General features: G+C 42.4%; 1 protein-coding gene across 1 annotated transcript; it reads left to right on the forward strand.

Annotated features, from left to right (window-relative positions):
• Positions 1-975: 975 nt before the first annotated feature.
• On the forward strand, positions 976-8,467 carry KLF10 (KLF transcription factor 10). The gene is made up of 4 exons (XM_069081273.1): positions 976-1,156; positions 5,071-5,310; positions 5,430-6,354; positions 6,780-8,467. Exons 1-4 carry the CDS (start codon positions 1,121-1,123, stop codon positions 7,037-7,039), a joined length of 1,461 nt encoding a protein of 486 aa, XP_068937374.1. The 5' UTR covers positions 976-1,120; the 3' UTR covers positions 7,040-8,467.
• Positions 8,468-22,751: the final 14,284 nt, after the last annotated feature.

The following is a 22,751-nucleotide window of genomic DNA, read 5'->3' on the forward strand; positions in this document are numbered from 1 at the left end:
CGTTTCCCGCCAGACCTATACTTCATGATCTTTAAAAAGCTAAAATCAAGTTATTAATTGCCCAGTAGCATAGTTCATTACATCCACGACATCGTTTTTAAAGATCTCCTTCCCCGTCTTGTCAGAAGACCACGCCGTCACGACCCTATTTTGGTGGAAGAAGTAGGTAGAGGGGTCAGCCCAGGTTCACGTGCACGGGGAGAGGAGCCAGGTATGTGCTGACCCTCCCCAGCCTCCTTCCTTCCCCTCCTTGTCAGAGAAGAACTCGGCAAGTAGAAAATGCTTTCTAAATGAAACTAACGAAATCACTAGGATCTGGTTTCTCCCCAGCTTCCCCACTAATGGAGAACGAAGGCGCCTCTAAATGCAAATCACTTGGCTCCGGCCCCCGCGGCTGCAGCAGCCACCACCGCCCGTTCGCCGCCAGCCCCGCCGACAGGCTTCCTCCCAGCACCCCCACCTCCCACCCCTCCCGGCCCACCCAACAGAGGCGTGGCCAGAGGCGGTGGGGAGCCGGGAGCCGGGAGCAGGGAACGGGCAGGGGCGGGGCAGAGGACGGAGGCGGACAGCCCGGGGCGGACTGACTGGGCTAGCCTGCCAAGCGGGGAGGTGGGGGTGGCGGGGCCCGAACTGGGGAATTCCTTCTCCCCACCCACGTGGTCTCCGGCAGACCCGCCGCTGCCGGGTTAATCCACCTCTCCAGTCCAAGCCTCACCCCGGCGGCGTTCCCCTGACACCTAGGAAGAAAGGATAGAAAAGGGCCATAATGGGAGGCAGGGGAAGGCGGAGAGGTTGACACCAAGTCATGCGGGACAACTGCAGGGAGTCCCCGAGGGTAGAGCAGAGGGAACACGCTGCCCCGGATTGTGTACACGCTCTACTGACACTGGCTTCACGCTGCCGGGCAGCCGCTGATCACGCGTGGTCCCCAGAGCCCATTGGTCGGCGCCTCACACACCTTTGCAGCTGATTGGGCCAACGCAGGCTCCGCCCCCGCCCCCTCCCGCGGAGCTAGGCAGGCTGAGCGACTACCTGAATGGGGGGGGTAGACAGAAGGCGAGGAACGCTGTAGCGGCGGGAGCGGCAACGCGTGTCTCTGGTAGCCGGTCACTAGCCAACCATGCTCAACTTCGGGTCTTCCCTCCAGCAGCCTTCGGTGAGTCGTCTGAAGATCTCCCTGCCCTTCCCTGCAGCTACCACTTCCCCAGAGGATCTAAAGGGCTACAGCCCCTCCAAACCCCTTACTTCTGGCACGTCTGAGCAGAGGGGCTGTGGGAGTCCTGGGGTGGGGGATTGCCTCCTCGCCTCTTTGCAGACTAGACTAAGAGGACACGGGGGATCGATCGGGGGTGTCCGAGGAGAGAAAGGGTCTGGAGGATACAAACGTAGGAAGATAGGCACTGGGACTCTGGGGCAGGTAACTCTGATGTAGGATGGACGAAAGAAGGGGAGGGGGCTGCAGGGCCAGGAGGACATCGGGGGACGTGGGGAGTGAGATGGGAGGGGGCCGCTTGCGGGTCTGGCACCTGAGGAGGGGAAGGTTTGGGGGCTGCAGTAGATAATCGAAAAGGCGGGAGAGATGAAATGAAAGGATAGGGGTGCAGGGAAACCGGGGCAGGAATGATAAGAGCGGGAAGGATGGGGACAGAAAGGGTGAGAGGAGGCGGCTGCCCACAGTCAGGGACATTGAGGAAAGGGAGAGTGAGAAATGGGGAGGGGTTCTCAGTTACTGACCCAAGAGGGCCGGGGACAGGTGCACTGACGGGGGTGGAAGATCTGGGAGGAGGGGGCTTGAGTTGGGGCTTCTGGGGAGGTGGTACGTAGAACAGGGTGGGGGGGCTTGCAGTTTGCGGAGAAGGTGTAAGGCTGTAGACAGTCAAGTTGGGGGGTGTCCTACTGGGGCATAGGAAGAAGAGGGGGCTAAAGAATGAGGAGGAGGTTGGGGAAATAAGAGGAGGGGGCGGCTGGACCGAGGAGGCGGAAGACGAGCGGGAAGGGGGCTGTTGCAGGACATTTGGAGCTGGGGACAAGTGGGGGCGGGAGTTGCGGTAGCGAGGGTTGGGGGTCTCAGAGCGCGCTTAGTCCGGGAGTGGGAGGGAGAAGAGAGGGAGCTGCCCCCCTGCGGGGCTGTCCAAAGACCGGGGAGCGGACTGCTGCCCCGCGGCGTGAGGGACAAGAAAAGGGGTCGTAGGTGGGATGAGATAGGGGATTCAGATGGGAAAGAGGGGCCGTGGGTGGCAGGGAGACGCGCCGCGTGGGGGCTGAGCTCCACTCAGTCTGGGAGGTGGAACATCTCTGGGGGCCGCCCGTCTGGGAAATCATGTCAGAAGGAGTGGCGGGGGCTGTGCCTCCCGGAAATCGCGGGGAGGGGGAAGGGGAGGGGGAGCCTGGGAGCGTCAGTGGAGGGCTGAGGGGTGGTCTGAGGCCCCCGGGGCGGGGGCGGGGAACTCTGCTGGAGGAGGGGGGCGGTGGCGGCGGCTGAGCTCTGCACTGCCTCTGCCCAGCCGCGCCGGTCGGGGCGGGGGCGGAGGGGAGGGAGAAAGGGGCGGGCGTAGCGGAGCCCAGCCTCTATCTGGGAGCAGCCAGGCTGGGCGTGGGGGCCTCGGGGTCAGCGCTCGGGCCGGGGGGCGGGGTTGAGGCGCGCCGGGTCCCCCTGGACTGGCAGCGGGGGAGAGGAGGAGGGGATGGTTTCCGCGGCGGCGGCTGTGGCCCCGCCCCGGCCGCCTAGGCTAGAGGGGGCTGGAGGGGGAGGGAGTAGAGCAGCTCGTCGTCCCCGGGTGACCCAGCCCGCGCCTGTTGGGGCGGGGAATGAGGCCCAGCCCCTCTGTCGGTTCCTAAGGGAACCGCGGCTGGCTGGAGGCATGAAGAGGCGGGGGAGTCTCCTTCCCCGCGGCAGGGGGGGAGGAGGGCGCGGTGCGGCCCCCGCCCCCCACCCACTCGCAGTCCTCCCGAGCGGACTACGGGGCAGTTGGCGGCTGCTTTCAGTCCCCTCCTCCCTCTCCCGCCCTGACGCGGGGGCGGGCTGGGCCCCTGCGGTTTCAGGAAGTAGGTGAAAGGTGAACGCGCGGCAATTCCCAGTTCACGTTTCCTGCCTGCCCGGGAGCAGCCGGTGATCACGCTTTGTTCACATGCCTCTAGCCCGAACCCCCTCTTCCAATCGTTCCCGCCTCCTTCCTGGAGATAGCCAATCCCGGTCCACGCCGCCGGTCCTGACGGACCAATGGCAGAGGAGGGTTTCGGGTACGTGCGAGCGGTGAAGAATGTTCCGCCCTAAATCACCCGCGAGCCTCTTTGAGGTTAGGGCGGCCCCCTCTGGTTGTTCTTGCCCGAGAGGATCTCCCCCGCTGTCTGCCACCCCCCTTTCCTTCTCGCTCCGTCTGCCTCCCCCGCCCTGAGCCTCCCCTGCTTCCCTTTCCTGCCCTGCGCCCCACTCCCTTTCCTCCCCCTCCCTGTTCCTTTTCCTTCTCCCTCGGCCAGCTCTCGAGTCCCTGCCTCTGGAGCTTTTCTGCCTGATGCTTTCGGTTCATCCCTTCTCCCCCTGCCCAGGGGTGCTGAGCGTTTGAAGACGAGAATTTTCCCCGAACTTAGAGAAACCAAGACGGGATGGCATCAGTACCGATAATGTTTCAGTCATCCTGTCTTTCAGCGTGGGTTTTTTTTTTCCTTTTAACGAATTATTAAACTATGTTCAGTACTGTACTCATCTTGGAAGAAACAGAACTATTTTTTCATGTAGGGAAAAGTGGTTATGAATCCCTTAGGTCCACCAACTCCGTTTTTCTCCATGCGCAAGGAAATACAGTAATGGTATAATAGTGTATAGATAGTATATATAGAATGTTCCAAAAGTGTTAAGCTATTAATACACTGTTCTCCGAGAAATTTTAGTGGCTTATTCTTTATAAGTCTTGTGGCACATACATGACATCTCAACAGTATTGATAAGAAATTAAAAGTTTTAAAGTCAAGAAACTTACATAAGTACAGAAGATACATAGCAATCAACTGATATTTACAATCAAACAAACCTGAAAAGCTACACTAGTTAATTAAGGTATGAAAGCCAAGCTTTCAGTTTTTCAGAGGCTGATTATTCAGTTTAGCTAGGGATTTAGTTTATCTTGTAATGCTTAGTTGTTACTCCTGATCCATAAAAATAAAAGGTCGAAGGTATGCAAAAATAAAATAATATGGTCTAATATGAACCCTGGAGTTTTCTGAACATTACATTTGACCTTCACCACAGATAAAGAGAGCAAAAACTTTGGAGATCATCTAGTTTTTAGATTTATTAACTTTTTTTGTATGTGTCATGGATCCCTTTCTCAGCATTATGTTTTTAAATGCAATTCATAGGAGTGCAAAGGGAAAGAATTCTATTGGAATATAGTTCTAAAAATTCAAGTTCATAGACCCCAGGGTAAAAACTACCTGCATGTAGTCCAATCTCTCCATTTTAAATAGGGAAACTGAAGCCCAGAGTGACTTGCTCCAGTGTTGTATAATGAATTTGTGAGTCAGAATTAGAACCTAGGTTCCCTGAAGCCTCAGTGCTTGTTCCAATTTTTTATACCCCACTGCTTCTTTAAGAAAAAGATATGGTAATTTTTTTCCTATCAGAAATTCACACTACCCAATAGAGCTCAGCAGAATTTTTGTAGCCATGCAAATATCTTTTTAGAAAAGGGGAACTTACTATCATGCATGCACTCTAAACTATTTTGTCCAAGGCCATTTAGTAGTTAGTCATTTGGTTTCAGATCCATCTCTCTTGATTTACAAGTGTAGTGAATACAAATGCAAATTTTATTTCCTATTATGTTAGTTAATATTTAGACCTAAATATCTAGTGATGAGGTTTTTTTATTGTTACTAACATGAGTTTTCAGCTGAAGAACAAACAGCAGCTTCATTTTTGTCTTTACCTCTCATAATATGGAGGGAAAGAAAAAATAGCTTTTTTCTAACATCAAGTGGTATTCAAGTAACTCAGGTGTTTTCATAAGTTAAACTATAATTCACCATTTAATTGTTAAAAGATAGTGATAATCTCTTTATTTTATCTTGTAGGCGGAAAGAATAGAAATGATTTTTGAAAAACCAAAAGAAGGTAGATGTTCCTGGAATAATACTACAGAGAAAAGTGATTTTGAGGCTGTAGAAGCACTTATGTCCATGAGCTGCAGTTGGAAGTCTGATTTCAAGAAATACACTGAAATTAGACCAATCACACCAGCATCAGATGTGTCAGAAGAAACTGAAGAGGGTTTGCTACCCGGGACTGCCGATTTCCATACAATACCAGCATTTGTAAGTTACTCTTTTTAACATTAATTTTTAATTTGCCGAATTTTTTGTGGCACTGTTAACAGAATTACTCATACTCCGAAATTTTTCTTGGTAACATTTATATTTTTCTTTCTCTTTAGTGTTTGACTCCACCCTACAGTCCATCTGACTTTGAAGCTTCCCAAATACCCAATTCAGTGGTTCCAGTGCCACCTACTGGGCACTTCAGATCATTTGCTGACACTTCAAAGCCTCTTGGTACAGCTGATTTTAAAGAGAATGATAAGGGCCAGTTACCAGCACCAAGACCTTTGAAAGCTCAGGCCACGAGTGTAATTCGTCATACAGCTGATGCCCAATTGTGCAATCACAGAACCTGCCCCGTGAAAGCAGCCAGTATGCTAAAATATCAGGACAATGTTTTTAAAAGAAGAACTCACCTAAGTGTTGAGACAACAAGGAAAAATGTGCCCTGTGCCGCTGTGTCACCAAACAGATCCAAATGTGAAAGCAATACAGTGATGCATGTGGAAGAAAAAGGAGGTGCTGCTCTTAATGACTTTTCAGTGCCTTCTTCAGAGACTGTCATCTGCAACCCTCAGCTACTTCCTGTCTCCCCAAAACAAAAGTCAGTGTTGGTCTCTCCACGTGCTTCGTCAGCAAGTGGAGTTCCACCCGTGCCAGTCATTTGCCAGATGGTTCCACAGATGGTCCCCCTCCCTACAAACAACCCTGTTGTAACAGCAGTTGTCCCCAACACTCCACCTAGTCAACAGCCAGCACTTTGCCAGCCTGTTGTGTTCATGGGAACACAAGTCCCTAAAGGTGCTGTCATGTTTGTCGTGCCCCAGTCTGTGGTCCAGAGCCCCAAACCTCCAGTGATGAGCCCAAATGGCACCAGACTATCTCCTATTGCTCCTGCTCCAGGTTTTGCCCCTTCTACGACAAAAGTTACGGCGCAAATTGATTCATTGAGAATAAGAAGTCACATTTGCAGTCATCCAGGATGTGGAAAGACTTATTTTAAAAGTTCTCACTTAAAAGCACATATGAGAACACATACAGGTATTTATCATTTTGTGTCTTGAGTGTTGAGACAACAATTTTTAGTTAATGGTACTATTGACTGTTGTCAGGCACATTTCTAGCCATATTGTAATAGTATTTAAGCATAGCAAGAGTCTACAGAAAGTTTTACCTTTGAACTATTGGCATGATTTGAAAAGCTGATATCTTAGCCTGGGGCCACTTATGTGTAAGCAGCAGCTAGAAGTTTCACATGGCAGGCGTGATGTGATTAGATAATCCAGAGTCTCAGCATGAGTAACAATATTGGTAGCATTCCTTTTTGAGTGGCTTAAAAAGCATCCAACCTCTTTTTCACAGAGTATTTTACTATTTTACTACACCAGCAGATTTAATAGATAATATGAGAACATGCATAGGCTACATTAATTCAGTTTTTTATGATTTGTCTGTTTTTTTTACAGGAGAAAAGCCTTTTAGCTGTAGCTGGAAAGGTTGTGAGAGGAAGTTTGCCCGCTCAGATGAACTCTCTCGACATCGCAGAACACACACAGGCGAGAAGAAGTTTGCCTGTCCAATGTGTGATAGGCGGTTTATGAGGAGTGACCATTTGACCAAACATGCCCGTCGCCATTTGTCAGCTAAGAAGCTCCCAAACTGGCAGATGGAAGTGAGCAAATTAAATGACATTGCTTCCCCTCCAACATCTGCTACCACACAGTGAAGTAATAGTACCTGGAGACAACATTGGAACTAACGTTGGTCACAGCCACAATCAGCAATGATGTAAAAGTGCTTCCACCCCGGCTCTGGGATAACTTTGGTGCCCACTGGGGGTGGGGCTACAGTGGCTTCTGGGGGCAAAGGCCCACTCAGGGTTAGAGATGACAAGAAGCAGAGATATAGGCAGAAAAGGGGGCCAGTCAGTAAAAGAAAGGCAGATGTCATTTGCACATGAGGAAGAAGAGTTTTTTTGAAGGTTTCAGATCAGGATGAAACAGGCAGCAGCACAGGCTTTAAATTGGTGTGCCTATTTTGTTAGCACGTTTGCTCTTACTTGAGGCCAATTTTCAATGGGATCCTTTTAAAATACTTTGTGGTTTCAAGAGAGTATGGATAGGAAAGAAACTTGGTACCGAAGAAGACATGTAATGTTGCTTTGCATTGATTACTACAAATATTGTCATCTTTTCCTAGCTGAGTAATTATCTGGTTTCTTCATATCTCTATTAATGAATGCAGTTGTCAGCTACTAAATAGTATTGGCAGTTTTCCACAATTGTCCATATTTGGAATTGAGCAAAACAAGCCATTTGTGGCAGGAGAGGACCAACAAAAATCGAATCCTCACAAATTGAATCACTTTAATGTATAGCTCCACTTGCTTTTTACTTTTTGTTTTCAGTCACCAAGTGAAAACATGAATCTTTAAGCATCTCATGGTGCTTTAAACTTTTAGTTTGCTTGCAGCTTCTGGTGTAGATTTAAAAATTGTATACCAATGTGTTTTCTATAAACTGAGATACACTGCACTTTGTTTAAAAATATCTGAAGATTTAAAAATCTTGCAGTTTTAAGAAGGGACATCAAGAAAAAGTTACTCTTTGAAAGATGGTTCTGTTATAGGTAAAATATTCTTATATAATAAGGATATAATGTGTGCTCTATTGAACTAGAAAGTTAGTGGGGGGTTTTAGTGTTTGTTTGTTTTTTAAGTTCACAAAAAGACAATAAAAAAGTCTGTCCCATTTTAGGAATTTTTAGGTAGAGGGGAGGTGGGAATAATTAGTACATAACTTTCATTTAACAGTATTTCTATTATATCCTGTTGTATCGTGGATGTTATACACAGTAGAGCAAAGTGAACTGTTTGGCATATACAATGGAATTTTCATTATATTGTTCCTTTATTTAACATTTTACTGTGTATCAGGTTTAGTTTTTGAACATTCAGGTAAAGGCCAAAAAGCAATATTACCTCTTCAAATTTTTTTCTTAATATTCGACTTCAAAACTTGGCCCTATGGGAAACATTATAGGGAAGTTTCGTTGTATTGTCAAAAACATTCTTGTGACTACTTTTAAGATTTGCACAATATTTCTTATGTTGTACTTTATATCTTGTTTACAATAAATAATTTCCTTTACTATACAGACTGTTGATTGGTTTGCTTAAAGCATTTCTCTAAGCTCTTGCTATCTCCCAACTTTAAGTCATTGTGAATCTGACTTCTCTAAGTGACCCACATTCACATTTGGAATTGCATGAATGATATACTGTACCATTATTGTGCTTAAGCCACCTTGATTTGAAAAGGTGTCTCTGTATACATATGTGAGACTGTGTAGATATCTAATAGAGTTGGTGTGGGGGCAAAATAGGAGCTTGTCCAAAAGGTAGCAATAAAATAAATTCTGAAAACATAGATACAGTTAATGTATATTTGTTTCAGATATCTATGGCCTTTCAACTCAACAAATACATACTAGGCACTAAAAACTGTATTTTGGGATTTGACCATGTTCTACGAATATGAAGAATGAAAGCAATCCCTGCCTACAATGAGTATATTCTATTGGCCTTTCTATTTCACACACCTCAAGTATAGCTTTTGGCAAAGTTCTGTTGAATACTTGATAGCTGTAGAATTGAGTATAACCTCTGCTGAAAGCAGAATCCTATAATGATGGACAAATGTTTAATTATTCTCAACTGATTTGCCTTCAGTGACAAGCAAATCACTGACAAGCCCTCCCACTCCCAATTGGACACAGCCCATTTTTGGACAATTCCAAACCTTTTGCTTCTATTGACCCCAAATGTGCATCTCTTCTACCCATTGTCTCTGGTTTTGTCATGTAATTTTGTTATTTAATCTCAACTGGTCACTCACTGTAGCAAGAAAATCTTTTTAATTGAATCTTGGGGGGGGGGGGGGTGGAGCACTTTTGCTCCTAAAGCCTCTCAGTAACTCACCCCACCTCCAAGGACTTTAACTCAAACCTTAATGAATTTTATGAGCCTCTTCCCCTGTTTAACATCTCAAAATCACTTGATGACATCTCATTTCACAGCCCAGCTCCTAGAAAAAGCTGCCTACACCCACTTCTTTCACCTTAATTCCTGCAATCCAATCTCTTAATCCGACAAATCTGATAACCTCTTCTCAGTCCTCATCCTCCTTGATCTTTGCCACATTTGATTGACATTTGATTAATCTCTTAAGAGGACTAAGGATACTTAGTCATTTCTAGGTTTTTGTGACCCTGCCATCCTGGTTTTTTTGTTTGAATTTCAGTCATGTCTAACCCTTTGGGGTTTTCTTTGAAAAGAATCTTTATGGAGGATGCTGGTTCTTCTTCAGGAGTGTCTAACTGATTACTATTTCAGAGAGATACCTCGGATTGGGTAGAAAAGTCCCCTCACTCTATAAGCATGAGGTGTGGAAGTTTCTAGAAATGGGTTAGAGGAGGGATGCCAAGGAAGAGGTGTTTAGGGTACAGAACACTTGTTGAAAGCAGTATTATAGATCTCATAAAACAACCCAATACAGAAGTATTTATTTCAGACCACCACACACACACACACACACACACACACACACACACACACACATCTAAATAGGTTCCTAGACCAAAACCTTTTTCAAGATTCATTTCTTACCAATTGAGGCAAACCCTCACGTGAGATAGAAGTGGTAGAATTTAACCATATTCAGAAAAGGGTGAACAACTGGACAAAATAAGCTGCATTTCCCCAAATCTAATAGGAAACAAAAGTTATATCAAATTATTATATTTTATTATATAATTTTATTTTTAATTAATTATATTATTTTATATCATTATATCACTATTATATAAAACTCCCCCATGGATTTAACTATCACCTCTATACAGATGACTCCCAGATCTATATATCCTGCCCCAGGTTATGCCACAAGCTTCAGTCCTGCATCGACAATTGATAGTCCATGGGACATTACAAACTGGATGTCATAGAGATACCTTAAAATGAAAATGTAGAAAATTCCCTTAATTATTTTTCCCCTAAAACCTTTCCCTCTTCCAAACCTCTCAATTTATCCTGAAGTCACTGACATCCTTTCAGTGACTGTAATCTTGGCATGAACCTGTACTGCCACCGTCCCTTACTTAGCTTTTCAATGAGAATCCAAACCTTGCCCTTTCTACCTTCACAACATCCATTGATCTCTCTTATCCAACCTATTCTCTTTATTCACCCAACTATCACCTTAGTTCACGTCCTCTTTACCTCTTGCCAAGATGATTTCGACAGCCTTCTAACTGGTCTCTGCCACAAGCCTCTCTTCACTCCAATCCTCCAATCCATTGCAAACAAAGTCATTTTCCTTAAGTTCAGATCTGACCTTATGACTCCAACTCAACTCTACTATAGGGGCTTCCTATTTCCTCCAGGATAAAAAGTAAACTCCTCTGTTTTGCTCTTTTTTTCTTTCTGTTTTGCTTTTAAAGTCTTACACTCCTGAGTTCTGGAGCCACACTAGCTTTCCAGTCTTCTCATTCCAGCACATTACTCCTATACCTTACCATGAAGACAAACTGGTCTCTCTATTCACCCACAACATTACTACTCCCATCTCCATAATTTTGTACTGGCCATCCTGTGTGTCGGGAATAAACTCTCTCCTTCCCTGTACTTCATGAGTCCTTCCCTTCCTTGTTTAATAAATGCTTACTTCTTTCCTTCCTTTTTTTGTGGGGAGGAGGGGACTTTGCTAATGTGTGAATTTGTTTTCCATGACTACGTATTTATGATGGTTTGTTTTTCTTGCCTTCTCTTGGGTGGAGGAAGGAGAGAGGGGAGGGAGAGAAATTGGAACTGAAAATAAAATAAAAATGAATTTTTAAAAATTTAATGAATATATTTGTATTTACTTGCTTTATGATTATGCTGTATACATTTTTTAGATATCCTTGTCTCTCTCATTAGGGTAGAGGCTCCGTGTGAGCAGAGATTATTCCATTCTTTGTACTTCATCCCCTGTGCCTGGCACATAGTCGGTGGTTACTAAATAATTGTTGATTGATAGTATTATTTTTATAAAGAAAAAACCACCTCATCTTTCCACCCTCTTGATGAATCCCATTGCAACAAGAAATTTTCCCCCATATACTCTAGATATGGCTCTGTATTATAATAAACAATTGGTTTTGTGCCTTAGTGTAGTATTGTACCCAGATGATTACAGACTGGTACAGGATTTAAAAAATACTGATTCTTGAGTCAGAGGACATGGGTTCAAATTCTGGATTTGCACTTCCTATCAGTATGACTGGGGTCAAGTCATTTTACTTCTCTAGGGTTTAGCTTTCTCACTTATAATATGAGGGGATTGAATAGAGGACCACTTAGGTCCTCTCTGGCTTTTAAGTCCATAATACTATATCCTATATAGGTCTTTCAGCCTGCAACTTTCTAGATAATAAACAGGTCATATTTCTTTGGAATCACTTCCAAATGAAATAAGGAAGAAGGGTAGGAGATTCCTTACTGGAAGGAAGACAGTGCATTAAAGTCAGTCATGCCCTTAAAAGGTATCCAAGGACACTAATGTGCCAGTTTCAACAACCATGAAAAAAGGTATCTGAGGGGGAAAGGTAGCTCCACTTAGACCTGGTGTTGTCAGTGATGAAAGAGGCAGAAAATGGAGAGGCAAGTTTTGAACACTTATCACTGAACTAGACTACCTTTCCATTGTGCAGGTCTCCAAATCTCTTCCTTATAAAAGAATTGTTATAATGAGTCTATTGCTAGGAAAGCACTCCCAGTCTGTAGGAGTTAAAGAGAAAATATAAGTCAAATCCTGCTCAACTTTCAAGACCCAGACCAAATGCCATTTCTACTGTGAAGCCTTTCCTGAATCCTCTCAGTCAGAAATAGCCTCTCCCTCTTAGGAAGTGTCATTGTACTATGTTAATACCTTTCTTGTAGCAAATACCATTTGCTATTTTAGTTATTTTAATCAAATATTTTTGGGAATCTAGAGGGAGGCCTACCATGTTACATAGCAACATAGCTCTAGAGCTGGGATGGACCTTGAAAGTGATCTGTCCAACCCCTCAATTTTTTTTTTTTAAGATAAGGAAACTGAGACTAAGGGAGTTAAAGTGACAAAATGGTTGTCACCAGAGATGGGATGTGAACTCTTCATCCTCTGATGTCAGAGTACTATATTATTTCTCTCTAATCTAGGGATTCTCAACCTTATTTGGATGTAATGGACCCCATTGACTGTCTAGTGAATCCCATGGACCCCTTCTCAGAATAATATTTTTAAATAATCCAAGGAAATGCTAATTTTCAATTACAGTTAGTGAAAATGATGATATGCTCTTTCCCTCCATCCAATTTCCAAACTGCATGGGAATCTATAGACCCTTGGTTAAGAAGCCTTGTGCAGGAAGGGTGCACAGTATCAGGAAAACTCATCTTCCTGAGTTCAAATCCAGCCTCAGACACTTACTAGTTGTGTGATCCTGGGCAAGTCACTTAACCCTGTTTGCCTCTGTTTCCTCATTTGTAAAATGAGCTGGAAAAGGAAATGACAGAAACTACTCCAGTATCTTTGCCAAGAAAACCCCAAATGGGGTCACGAAGAGTTATATACAACTGAACAAGAACAAAATGGACAAGAACCTTTCAGAAAGACAAGTCATGGGTGGGTTGCAATCTGCATATCTGAAGTGAACACACATACCAGTGAGGTCATGGACTCATTAAAGCATGTGTTGTCTCTTATCTACTTTATCAGATTGAAATTATAAACTCCATAAGGGCAAAGGATGTATTTTTATTAACCTTTGTTTTACCAGTGATTGGAAATATGGCAGCTTTGGGCTGTAGGTTCCCCATATCTTTCTAACTCAGAAAGTATCTCTCATACATGTTCGGGAGAAAGGCATAGACCACTACCACTTAGAAAAGGGCTAATTGGGAGAATTTTAACCTCCACGGTATCCATACTCCCTACCTAGTTGCTTTTTGGAAGGGTGGAGTAGGGTAAGGAATGACTCCTTTTAAACACATTTCATGGATGGTATGTTAACCTAATGGGAGAAGGGTAGGAAGGAGTAGAGGGGAATATAGCCAAATAATACTGCCATACATAGTACCTGTTTTAAACAGTTTTTTAAAAATCAACTTTTTAAAAAATGATAATTATTTATCTGATTGTGAAGGGTAAGTTTGCACAGATGAGGGCTCTATACTAGAATGATTGTATCATTCACCTCCTCTTGACTCTCCATCTCCTTGCAGTGACCTTGGGAGGGAACACTGCAAGCCCAAAGCTTAGTTAATACATGATAAAGTGCCTAATATCATGAGCTCTTTGAAGCACAGGCTAAAAATGGTAAGTAGACACACCCTGGGCCACAGAGAAGTCAGTGTCCTAGAGGCAACAGGGAGAAGAGCAGTCAGTACAAGGGATTTCTTCTAGCTCCCAGCCCCATCCCAGATCTCCTGGCCACATAACCCTGTACCAGGTGGGCAGCCCTTACAATTCAAGGGCCTCCAGGTTGACAGAGGCAGAATTTCAAATAACCCACAACCCTCTCATCTTTTGCTTGTTCCAGCCAAAGCGATTCAACTAAATGAGGTCTACTGTTGTCTCGAGCTTCCGTCAGCCAGTTGGCATCCTGAACTTGGCAGAAGTTCCACATTTCAGGGCAGTCTGCCACAGGGCTGCCAGAAATCCCGGACTGACCTGAATTGACCTAGCTAACAGGAAGGAGATTAAAAAAAATCCAGGAATATAAGGAGGTTAGCTCTCTACTTTCTTTTTAATTCTCTTGGAATAGCAAAATTGTAATTCAACCTATCAAAGTTCAGGCTTGGCTCATATCAGGGAGAGCTCCTGGGGGACTCTGGGAAGAAAGTAACAGGTGACTTTCCCCAAAAATGTTAAATGAGGACATGAAGATCCTGGGGTGCCCTTTGATAGCAGCTGCATATTTATCTGGTTATATCAGTCAAGACTGGAATATTGGTTTCAACTTTTTTTTTTTTTGCTTGTATAATCTTACTTTAAAAAAAATACATTAATTATTTGGTTGTGAGTTTTTTTTTTTCCCAGTTAGGTAGTCTACAAATCCAAACAGTATAGTTGATGAAAAGGCCACTGGCCTAAGGGACATGACCTATCTCTTTCTTCCCCCAACCTCAAAATTTGCCATTAAATATGTTGAACCTTGGAATAATTGCCTTAAAAATCTGTGTTTCATTTTTATAGCATTGTAGATCTAGTGATGAAAAGGCTCTTAACCACTTAGCCTATCCCTCCCCCTTTACAAGTAAGGAAAGTGAGTCCTGAAGAGGTTAAAGGACTTGTCCAAAGTCACACAGGTAGGAAGTGAAAGAAAGGGATTCAAATAAAAGTTTTCTGTCTCTGGACCAGAGCATTTTTCCAATGCACCTCTCTGTCTCACCTGTTTAGAAAAATGTAGGGCTAATATCTATTTTATCTAATAGCATAAAGTTAAATATGAAAGCTTTGAGAGTCTGAATACTCTCTATAAATACATAGAACCCAGACATCCAACTCAGCTCCAGGCATTTTGGTGTGAGTATAGTGATTCCTAATTGGTGGAGAAAAACATAAAGTAAGGCTATGTTCCTGCATCAGGGGCAGAGTTAGTACCAGGGCTTCTTGGAAGAAGGAGACCCCTGTCGTTCCAGATACTTTAGAAGCTGCAGGTGTCTTATCCCGCTTCTGTCTGAGGCACTCATTCACTTTTGTGCAGTGTCTATTATATTCTAATGAGCTTAATTTGACAGAAAGCCTCTCCCAACACCTCTTAATTCCAATCCCTTCCCTCTGCTATTTATTTCCTCTTTATCTTATATAATATAGCTTACTTTGTACATAAATGTTTGCATGTTGTCTCTCTCATTAGATTGTAAACTGCTTGAGGGCAGGGACTATCTTTTGCTTCTTTTTACATACCTAGCATTTAGCACAGTTCCTGACACATAGTAGGCACTCAATACAATAAATAAATTGATATTTTCTGTTTGTTTAGTTGTTGTTGTTTTGCTTTGTTTAGGTTTGCTATTTCTAGTTTTAATGGTCTTTTGTGTAACTAGCATTTGTTGGGAAGGAGCAAGCCAGCAGGTATGTAAACTTGGGATTACCTTCCTCCTTAAAAGTGATCTGGGGTGATGCAGTGAATGGAGCCCTGGCTCTGGAGTCAGGAGACCTGAGTTCAAATCCAACCTCAGACACTTAACACTTACTAGCTGTATGACCTTGGGCAAGTCACTTAACCCAACTGCCCTGCCTTCCCCCCTCAAAAATAAAAATGACCTGGGAAATGTCTTTTGTTCTCTTACCTGTAGTTTGAGGGGACAGATAGATATTCTAGTCTGATAACCCTCTTAGAAATCAGTGAGGGAAAGGACCCAGCCAACAATCCTAATTTCTGCCCCTCTCAAGGTGAAAGATGCAATCTCCCTTAGAGAGAGACAGGGCAGATTCCAGAGCTATCTAGCTATGCTACCTTCAAGCCAGGCATTTATTCATGTAGAAAACCCATACCAATATAATTATCTTACAAGTTATCATTATTTTGAAAGCCCAGATGAATTTGTCATTAACTCACCTTATTCATGTTTTATTCATTCTAGCATGTATTAAGTTTCTATTGCATGCAGAACATTCTGGTGGTTCCTGGGAAGATCTAAAATTTAAATGATACAACCTTTGTCCCCTGAAGAACTTAGTTTAATAAAGTCCTTTCATTTTGATAGAAGGAAAAAAAAAATTGCTAGCAATTAGAACTACCCCAAAGTTCAGTGGGCTATTTTGGGAGATAACAAGTTTCCAAACCCTGGAGGTTTTTATCAAGCAAGAGACTAGATGAGCACTTGTCTGAAATATTGTAGGGGGATCTCAGTTTAGGCAGGATGGCCTAAGTGGCCTCTGACTGCTTCTAGTCATGGGACTAGATCCTATGACTAGTGCTAATTGCCTTTGTTTGTCACTAAGCAGTTCCACAGAAACCAAAGTGGTCCAGCTTTCAATTATACTTTTGTAAGGAACCTCTCCAAATCTGCTAAACAGAGGACTTTGGTATTCCAAACTTCCATGAGTCTGTATTAAGACCACTTGCAACAAATGTCTTGTACATTTCTCAGCCAAGTGCCACTTTTTTTGCCATTCTTTGCTTGTGATCATCTATAATGATAATCTGATTGCCTTATCCTAAATTGTCATCATAGCCCTTCTGCCTTAACAGGTAACATGCATCTTTGCTTGCAGAAGTTAAAAATTAAATTTAGATGTAGACAAGCTCACTTTTAAAATTCATTATGCTAATATGTTCATGGAAACTAGTATGTTAATAGTGTTCCCCTTTCCAAATTCATTTTATCAGAGGGCTTCTGGAGATACTACTTTTTTGGAGAGGTCCCCAAATTTGCGTGTGTGTTGAGAAGCTACTGTGCATCTAACCAATTTAGAGGAATTAAGGGAGGAGATTAAACGAAGGAAATTCAGTTTCCATATAAGCAGACATCATAGTGGAAAACATATCAGAGCTGGATTTAGAAGACAGGAATTCATATCCCATCTTTGCCACCCACTAGCTGTGTGACCTTGGCCAATCACTTATCATTTCCGGGCCTTTGTTTTCTCATCTATACAACAAGATGGTTGGATTTGGAGACTGCCAAAGTCCTAAAAGAGAGAATGTATTTAAAGTGCCATACAAATGTGGGCCTTTATTGTTATTTCAGCTCTAAATCTAAGACCCTGCCATATGGAAGGAGAGAGCATGCTGGTAGTTTATGCTTATATTTTAACATTGTAAGGATTCTCAGTATGCCTCTCTCACCCCAGCAATACTTTGTGCTATTTTAAAATTATTATTAATACATACTACTTATGTATGGGCAAATCTCAACCTCCCTGAGTTTCATTTTCCTCATCTATAAATTAAAGATCAGATATTTACAGGATTAAGATCTTTCCTCTCCAAGCATTCTTAATGCAGTGTCCCTGAACGTGTTTTTAGTAATAGCTAGCTAATGTTTATATAGAGTTTTAATTTGATCTTCCCAACAACCCTGGGAGGTAGACATTATTATTATTATCCCTATTTTATATTTTAATAAACTGAGGCAAAAAGAGGTTAAGTGACTTGTCCAGGGTCCCACAGCTAGTAAGTATATGAAGCCTGATTTATAGTCAGGTCTTCTTGATTCCACATCTAACCACTATACTCATAGATATTTTGCTATCAGAACTTTGATATATTTGGTTTCCTATGCATTTTATTTTATGTATTTAAAAAAAATATTCTTCTGTGAAGAGTTCACCACACAGCCAAAAGAATGAATTGCTACCAAAAAGGGTTAAGAATACATATTGTAATCCTATCCCCCTCAATTTGCAGATAAGGACATTGCTGGTATAGTAGATAGAGCAGTGGGCCTGTAGTCAGGAAGATCTGAATTCAAATCTGGTCTCAGACACTTACTAGCTGTGGGACCCTGGGCAAGTCACTTAGCCCTGTGTGCCTCAGTTCCACATTTGCAAAATGGGGACATTGGAGAAGGAAATGGCATACTTCTCTAGTATCTTTGTCAATAAAGTCTCATGGACAAAGTCCAGGGGAATATTCAGAGTCAGATATGACTTAACAACAACACAGGAAGGGGTTTAGCACTGTGCTAAAGCCAAATCTGTCAAATCTCCAAGTCCACTAGAACAGGAAGTTTATACCACCTCCCTTACCAGGCTATTATGAGAAAAACATTTTGTAGAACGTAAAAAAATACAAATGTTTTTATCAGCATGGGGAGCTCTTGGTGTAGAATCACCCCTCACCAGTGCAAATCAGCACCTCATCCAGAACTGTTCATTTTAGAGAGTCGTCTGGGTCCTGAAAGATTATGTAGCTTGCCCACACACAGCTAGTATGGGTCATAGGCAGAACATGAATTCAGGTCTTCTATATACCAAGGTGGACTCTCCATCTACAATGGTGCTTCTCAAGACATCCCCCATCCACAAATCAAAGTTGTTCAAGATTCCTCGAACAAAATAGAAACAGAGATAACCCGATAACTGGTCCTCTGATCATAAATATTAGACAACACGTAAATAAAACAAATAGACAGATATAGAATGACATTTGATATTTCACCAAAGATACTCATCACAGGCCGAAACGATCCATTAATTGATAAACATTTATTAACCAACTAGGTGACTCAGTGGATAGGGCCCTGAGCTAGGAGTCAGCAAGACCTCAGCTCAAATCCTGCCTTAGACATCTACTAGCCATGTGGCCCCAGCAAATTACTTAACCTTTGTCTGCCTCAGTTTCCTTCTGCGTCAAATGGGGATAACAATAGTACCTACATTGTTGTAGGATTGTTGTGAGGATCAAACCACTTAACATTTATAAAACACTCTGAAAAACTTTAAGTGATACTGTATATAAATGCTGCTGCTGCACTCTTCCTCTTCCTCCTCCTCCTTCTCCTCCTACTACCACTACTACCATCATCATCATTATTATTGTTACTACATGCCAGGTACTATAATCAGCAAACAAACATGAAACTGTCCCTTCCTTAAAGGATCTAACTTTCTATTTTGGAGAAACAACATATACAAAGATAAGTACATAGAAAAACCACATTTACTTTAGCAAAGACAGAGTTATCGGAGCAGGGGATACCAACACCTGACAGCATCCGGCAAGGCCTTTATGTAGGAGGCAGGGCTCGAGCTGAGGTTTCAAGGGAGCTAAGAATTCTGACAGACAGAAGTGTGCAGGGACAGCATTCTGGGCAAGGGGAATGGTCGATGCTGAGGCAGATATACAGGAAAAGGAATGTCACCTATGAGGACGAGCAAATAGATCAGTGTGATGTGACACAGAGGTTATGGATGGGAATCATGTGTCATAAGCCTGATACTCCAGTAGCCTGGAGACAGATAGGGAGGCTTGAAATAACAGAAGAGTTTTTATTTTTTTCTTAGAGGCAATAGTGAGCCACTGTGAGAATTGGAGTAACATATTCACTTCCATTTTGATTTAGGAATATATCAATTTGGCAACTGTGTGGAGAAATGAATTGGAAGGAGAGAAGACCAGAGGTACTGAGGGCATTTAGGAGGCTATAGAAATAGTTATGGGGCATCTAGGTGGTGCAGTGGGATAGAACAGGGGGCCTAGAATCAGGAAGACTCATCTTCCTGAGTTCAAATCTTGCCTCAGATACTTATTGGCTGTGTGACACTGGGCAAGTCATTTAACTCTGCTTGCCTCAGTTTCTTTATCTGTAATGAGCTGAGAGGGAAATGGTAGATCACTCCAGTATCATTGCCAAGAAAACCCTAATTGAGATCATGAAGAGTCAGATATGACTGAAAAATGACTGAACAACAACAAAGAAATGGCCTAACCTAGCAATTCTCAACATTTTTGGTCTAAGGACCAGTTCACATACTTAAGAATTATTGAGAACTCCAAAGAGCTTTTTTAATATAGGTTATATCTGTTAATATCGACTGTGTTAGAAATTAAAACTAACAGTTTAAAAATATTTATTTATCAATTTCTTTTGAAATAACAATAATAAACCTGGTACATGTTAACATAAAATACTTTTAAGGAAAATAACTTGAGCTTAGAAAAATTAGTGAGAAAAATGGCATTGTTTTTACATATTTTTGCAAATTTCTTTACTGTCTGGCTTAATAAAAGACAGAAGTATTCTCATATCTGTTTCTGCATTTAATCTGTTGGGATATGTTATTTTGGTTGAAGTATATAAAGAAAATCTAATCTTGAACAGATAAATAATTGAAATAGGGAAGAGTATTTTAATAGATAAATAATGGCACAGTGGACAGAGCCAGGAAATTTGAGTTCAAATGTGACCTCAGAAACTTACTAACTGGGTGACACTGGACTAGTCATTTAATCCCACTTGCCTCAGTTTCCTTATCTATAAAATGAACCGGAGAATGGAAGTGGCAAACTACTCCAATATCTTCGCCAAGAAAATACCAGACACAACTGAAATAACTGAGCAAAAACAACAAATTATTATGAAAATAATTTAGACCCCATAGATCTCCTGAAAGGATTTTAGGGACTCCTAGGGGACTATGGACCACATTTTGAGGACTGCTTGTCTACAGAAGATGTGATGAAGGCTTAATCTAGAATAGTAGTTGTGACTAGAGAGTGACAGATTAGAGAAATGTTATGGGGTAGGAGCTACAATATTTGGCAACTGATTAGATACAATAGTAAGAAAAATGAAGATGTGAGTTCATTTTGAAGAGGGATTCATTGTGGACGGTGAGGTTCTCCAGATGCTACTGTTCCCAGATGACGTGGGTTGTGTGAAACCCTGGAACAGACAAAGCCTCTTGAAAGAGGTCTGAAATCACTTAGGGCCTAACCATCCTACACACAGAAATGACAGACTCTCTCTTGAGTTCATAGCTAACTCTCTTCTCTGTTGCCAACAGTCCCATTCTTTGAAGTTGCTTTTATACTTCAGTGACTCTCTCTACCTCTGTGTCTTGTCTGGTATGTGCCCCTGCATCCTCAACTAGATGAATCTCAAATGAGTTTCAAACTCTCTCAAATTGATGAACTCTGGAATTGGTGAATTCAGTGTCTCCTGGGTGACAGGAAAGGAGACAGAAATCTTTCCTCCATTGCCCCCACCAAGAGTCTCCTCCATAATAATTAGTTTCTGGTACACTGCCTCCAATCCCCAAACTCTAGCCTCTAACTATATCTAGGCTTAGTTACATAAATGCCTTCCAGGGGGTATGACCAGTTATTGTTTAACTAATCCCTCTAAATTCATTAGAGAAAAGCTTTCCTACTTCATAAAGAGATAACAGGGTGTTAATACTTTTTCAATACATGAACACCTTCTCATCTGTGACTACATGTTTGGTCATCAGAGGAGAGGAAAAATCAGATGGCGGGGACCAATTCCCCTCCCCCATACCCACTGTATAGATTATGAGAGGCAGTTAGGTAAACAACCTTTAGAACTTGGCCATGAGTTTATATATCTTGGGCAAGCAATGCAAATGGACAGGTTGGACACAGGATTAAATGGGAAGAGAAGAGTGAAATGGATTATCTTCAGGAATTTGCAGTGTTCCTTTAATGATTGCAAACTTATGCCACAACCTAAGGTCTGTGTGCCAATATTGTACTAGTATTATATAGCTGTGAGCCACAGAACATTACAGTCTCTGAAGAATTGAAGATGAGTATCACAAAGACGGCAATGGAGTGGCACATGGTAGGTATGAGTAGGCTGGAACACATACTAAATGTGGAATTATTAAAAACTGGAGTAAAGGACATGTATGATGCAAAAAGTTGGACTGGTTATAAGGCAAGAACAAGGGATAACCAGTGGATGACATATGTGTTTCTATGGTATCTCTTTTATAAGTAAGCAAAGAAGGCACCGAGAAAACTAAACAGAGAGAATGTGAACAAGAGTCACACAAGGTGACACACAAGAATGGTATGGAGAGGCAGCAATCTGCACATTGGAGAAAATGTCCACATTGACGAGATTACAGATCTATTTTTAGTAATATTGCAATTGATATTATTAATAATGCAAATAATAAATTTTATTGACTCCATTGAGTTGTGCTTTTCTTTAAAGAAACTGAATGGTTTTTCCCCTGTTTTTTTCTCTCAATAACAGTATAGATCCCCCCCCCCAGCAATAAGAGTATAGTTAATTTTTCTTAGTTACAAGAAGTTTAGATACAATAGAATTAACAGCAACAACAGTAATGATAACAATAATGAAATAAACTGAATATGTTCAATGTACTTGAACCCTGGGCACTCCAGTTGGTAACACGCCAACTACAATAAATGGAAGAATAGATTATTGGTTCAGAGTCTCCACTTGGTTTGACTGAGTCAGCACTGAATTTTCTGATAGCTATTGGACTGGACAAGGGTAGGTCAGAGAGATTTGTTGTTGGTCTTAGGATATACAATCTGACCCCAGGTAAAACCTTCATTCAAAGGATTCCAGGCATACTGGACCTGTGCTAGGCCCAACCTGGGAAGTGAGAACCACTCTGGGGGCAGCTTGGAATTTTATCTCTATTGTGGTTTTCAGTGTAATCCTGAAACACACAAATTCTGATCTCTGTACCTTTGCTCTTACTGTTATTCTCCTGAAATGCCCTTTTTGTCTTTCTATAAAGCCTAATCTATCGTCTAAGAAAGGCCCTTTCATAAAGTCATTCTTGACTACCCTGAATCTATTGTTTTCTCATTTCTCCCAACACGTATTGCATATGTAGCTTGTAAACTTTGGCCTTACTCTTTCTGGGACTGGTAGGTTACATTTCCCTCTCAGGTATCTC

Source organism: Petaurus breviceps, unplaced genomic scaffold (genome assembly GCF_028583685.1).
Source record: "Petaurus breviceps papuanus isolate PSGF00001 unplaced genomic scaffold, PetGlider_PUasm1.0 98, whole genome shotgun sequence".
NCBI classification, from domain to species: domain Eukaryota; kingdom Metazoa; phylum Chordata; class Mammalia; order Diprotodontia; family Petauridae; genus Petaurus; species Petaurus breviceps.

What these genes read in the sequence shown, in the direction of transcription:
- KLF10 (XM_069081273.1), top strand. Translation starts at nt 1,121, where the DNA reads ATGCTCAACTTCGGGTCTTCCCTCCAGCAGCCTTCG. An exon ending in CTTCCCTCCAGCAGCCTTCG is followed by an intron (nt 1,157 to 5,070) that starts GTGAGTCGTCTG and finishes TTTATCTTGTAG; the next exon opens with GCGGAAAGAATAGAAATGAT. An exon ending in TCCATACAATACCAGCATTT is followed by an intron (nt 5,311 to 5,429) that starts GTAAGTTACTCT and finishes CTTTCTCTTTAG; the next exon opens with TGTTTGACTCCACCCTACAG.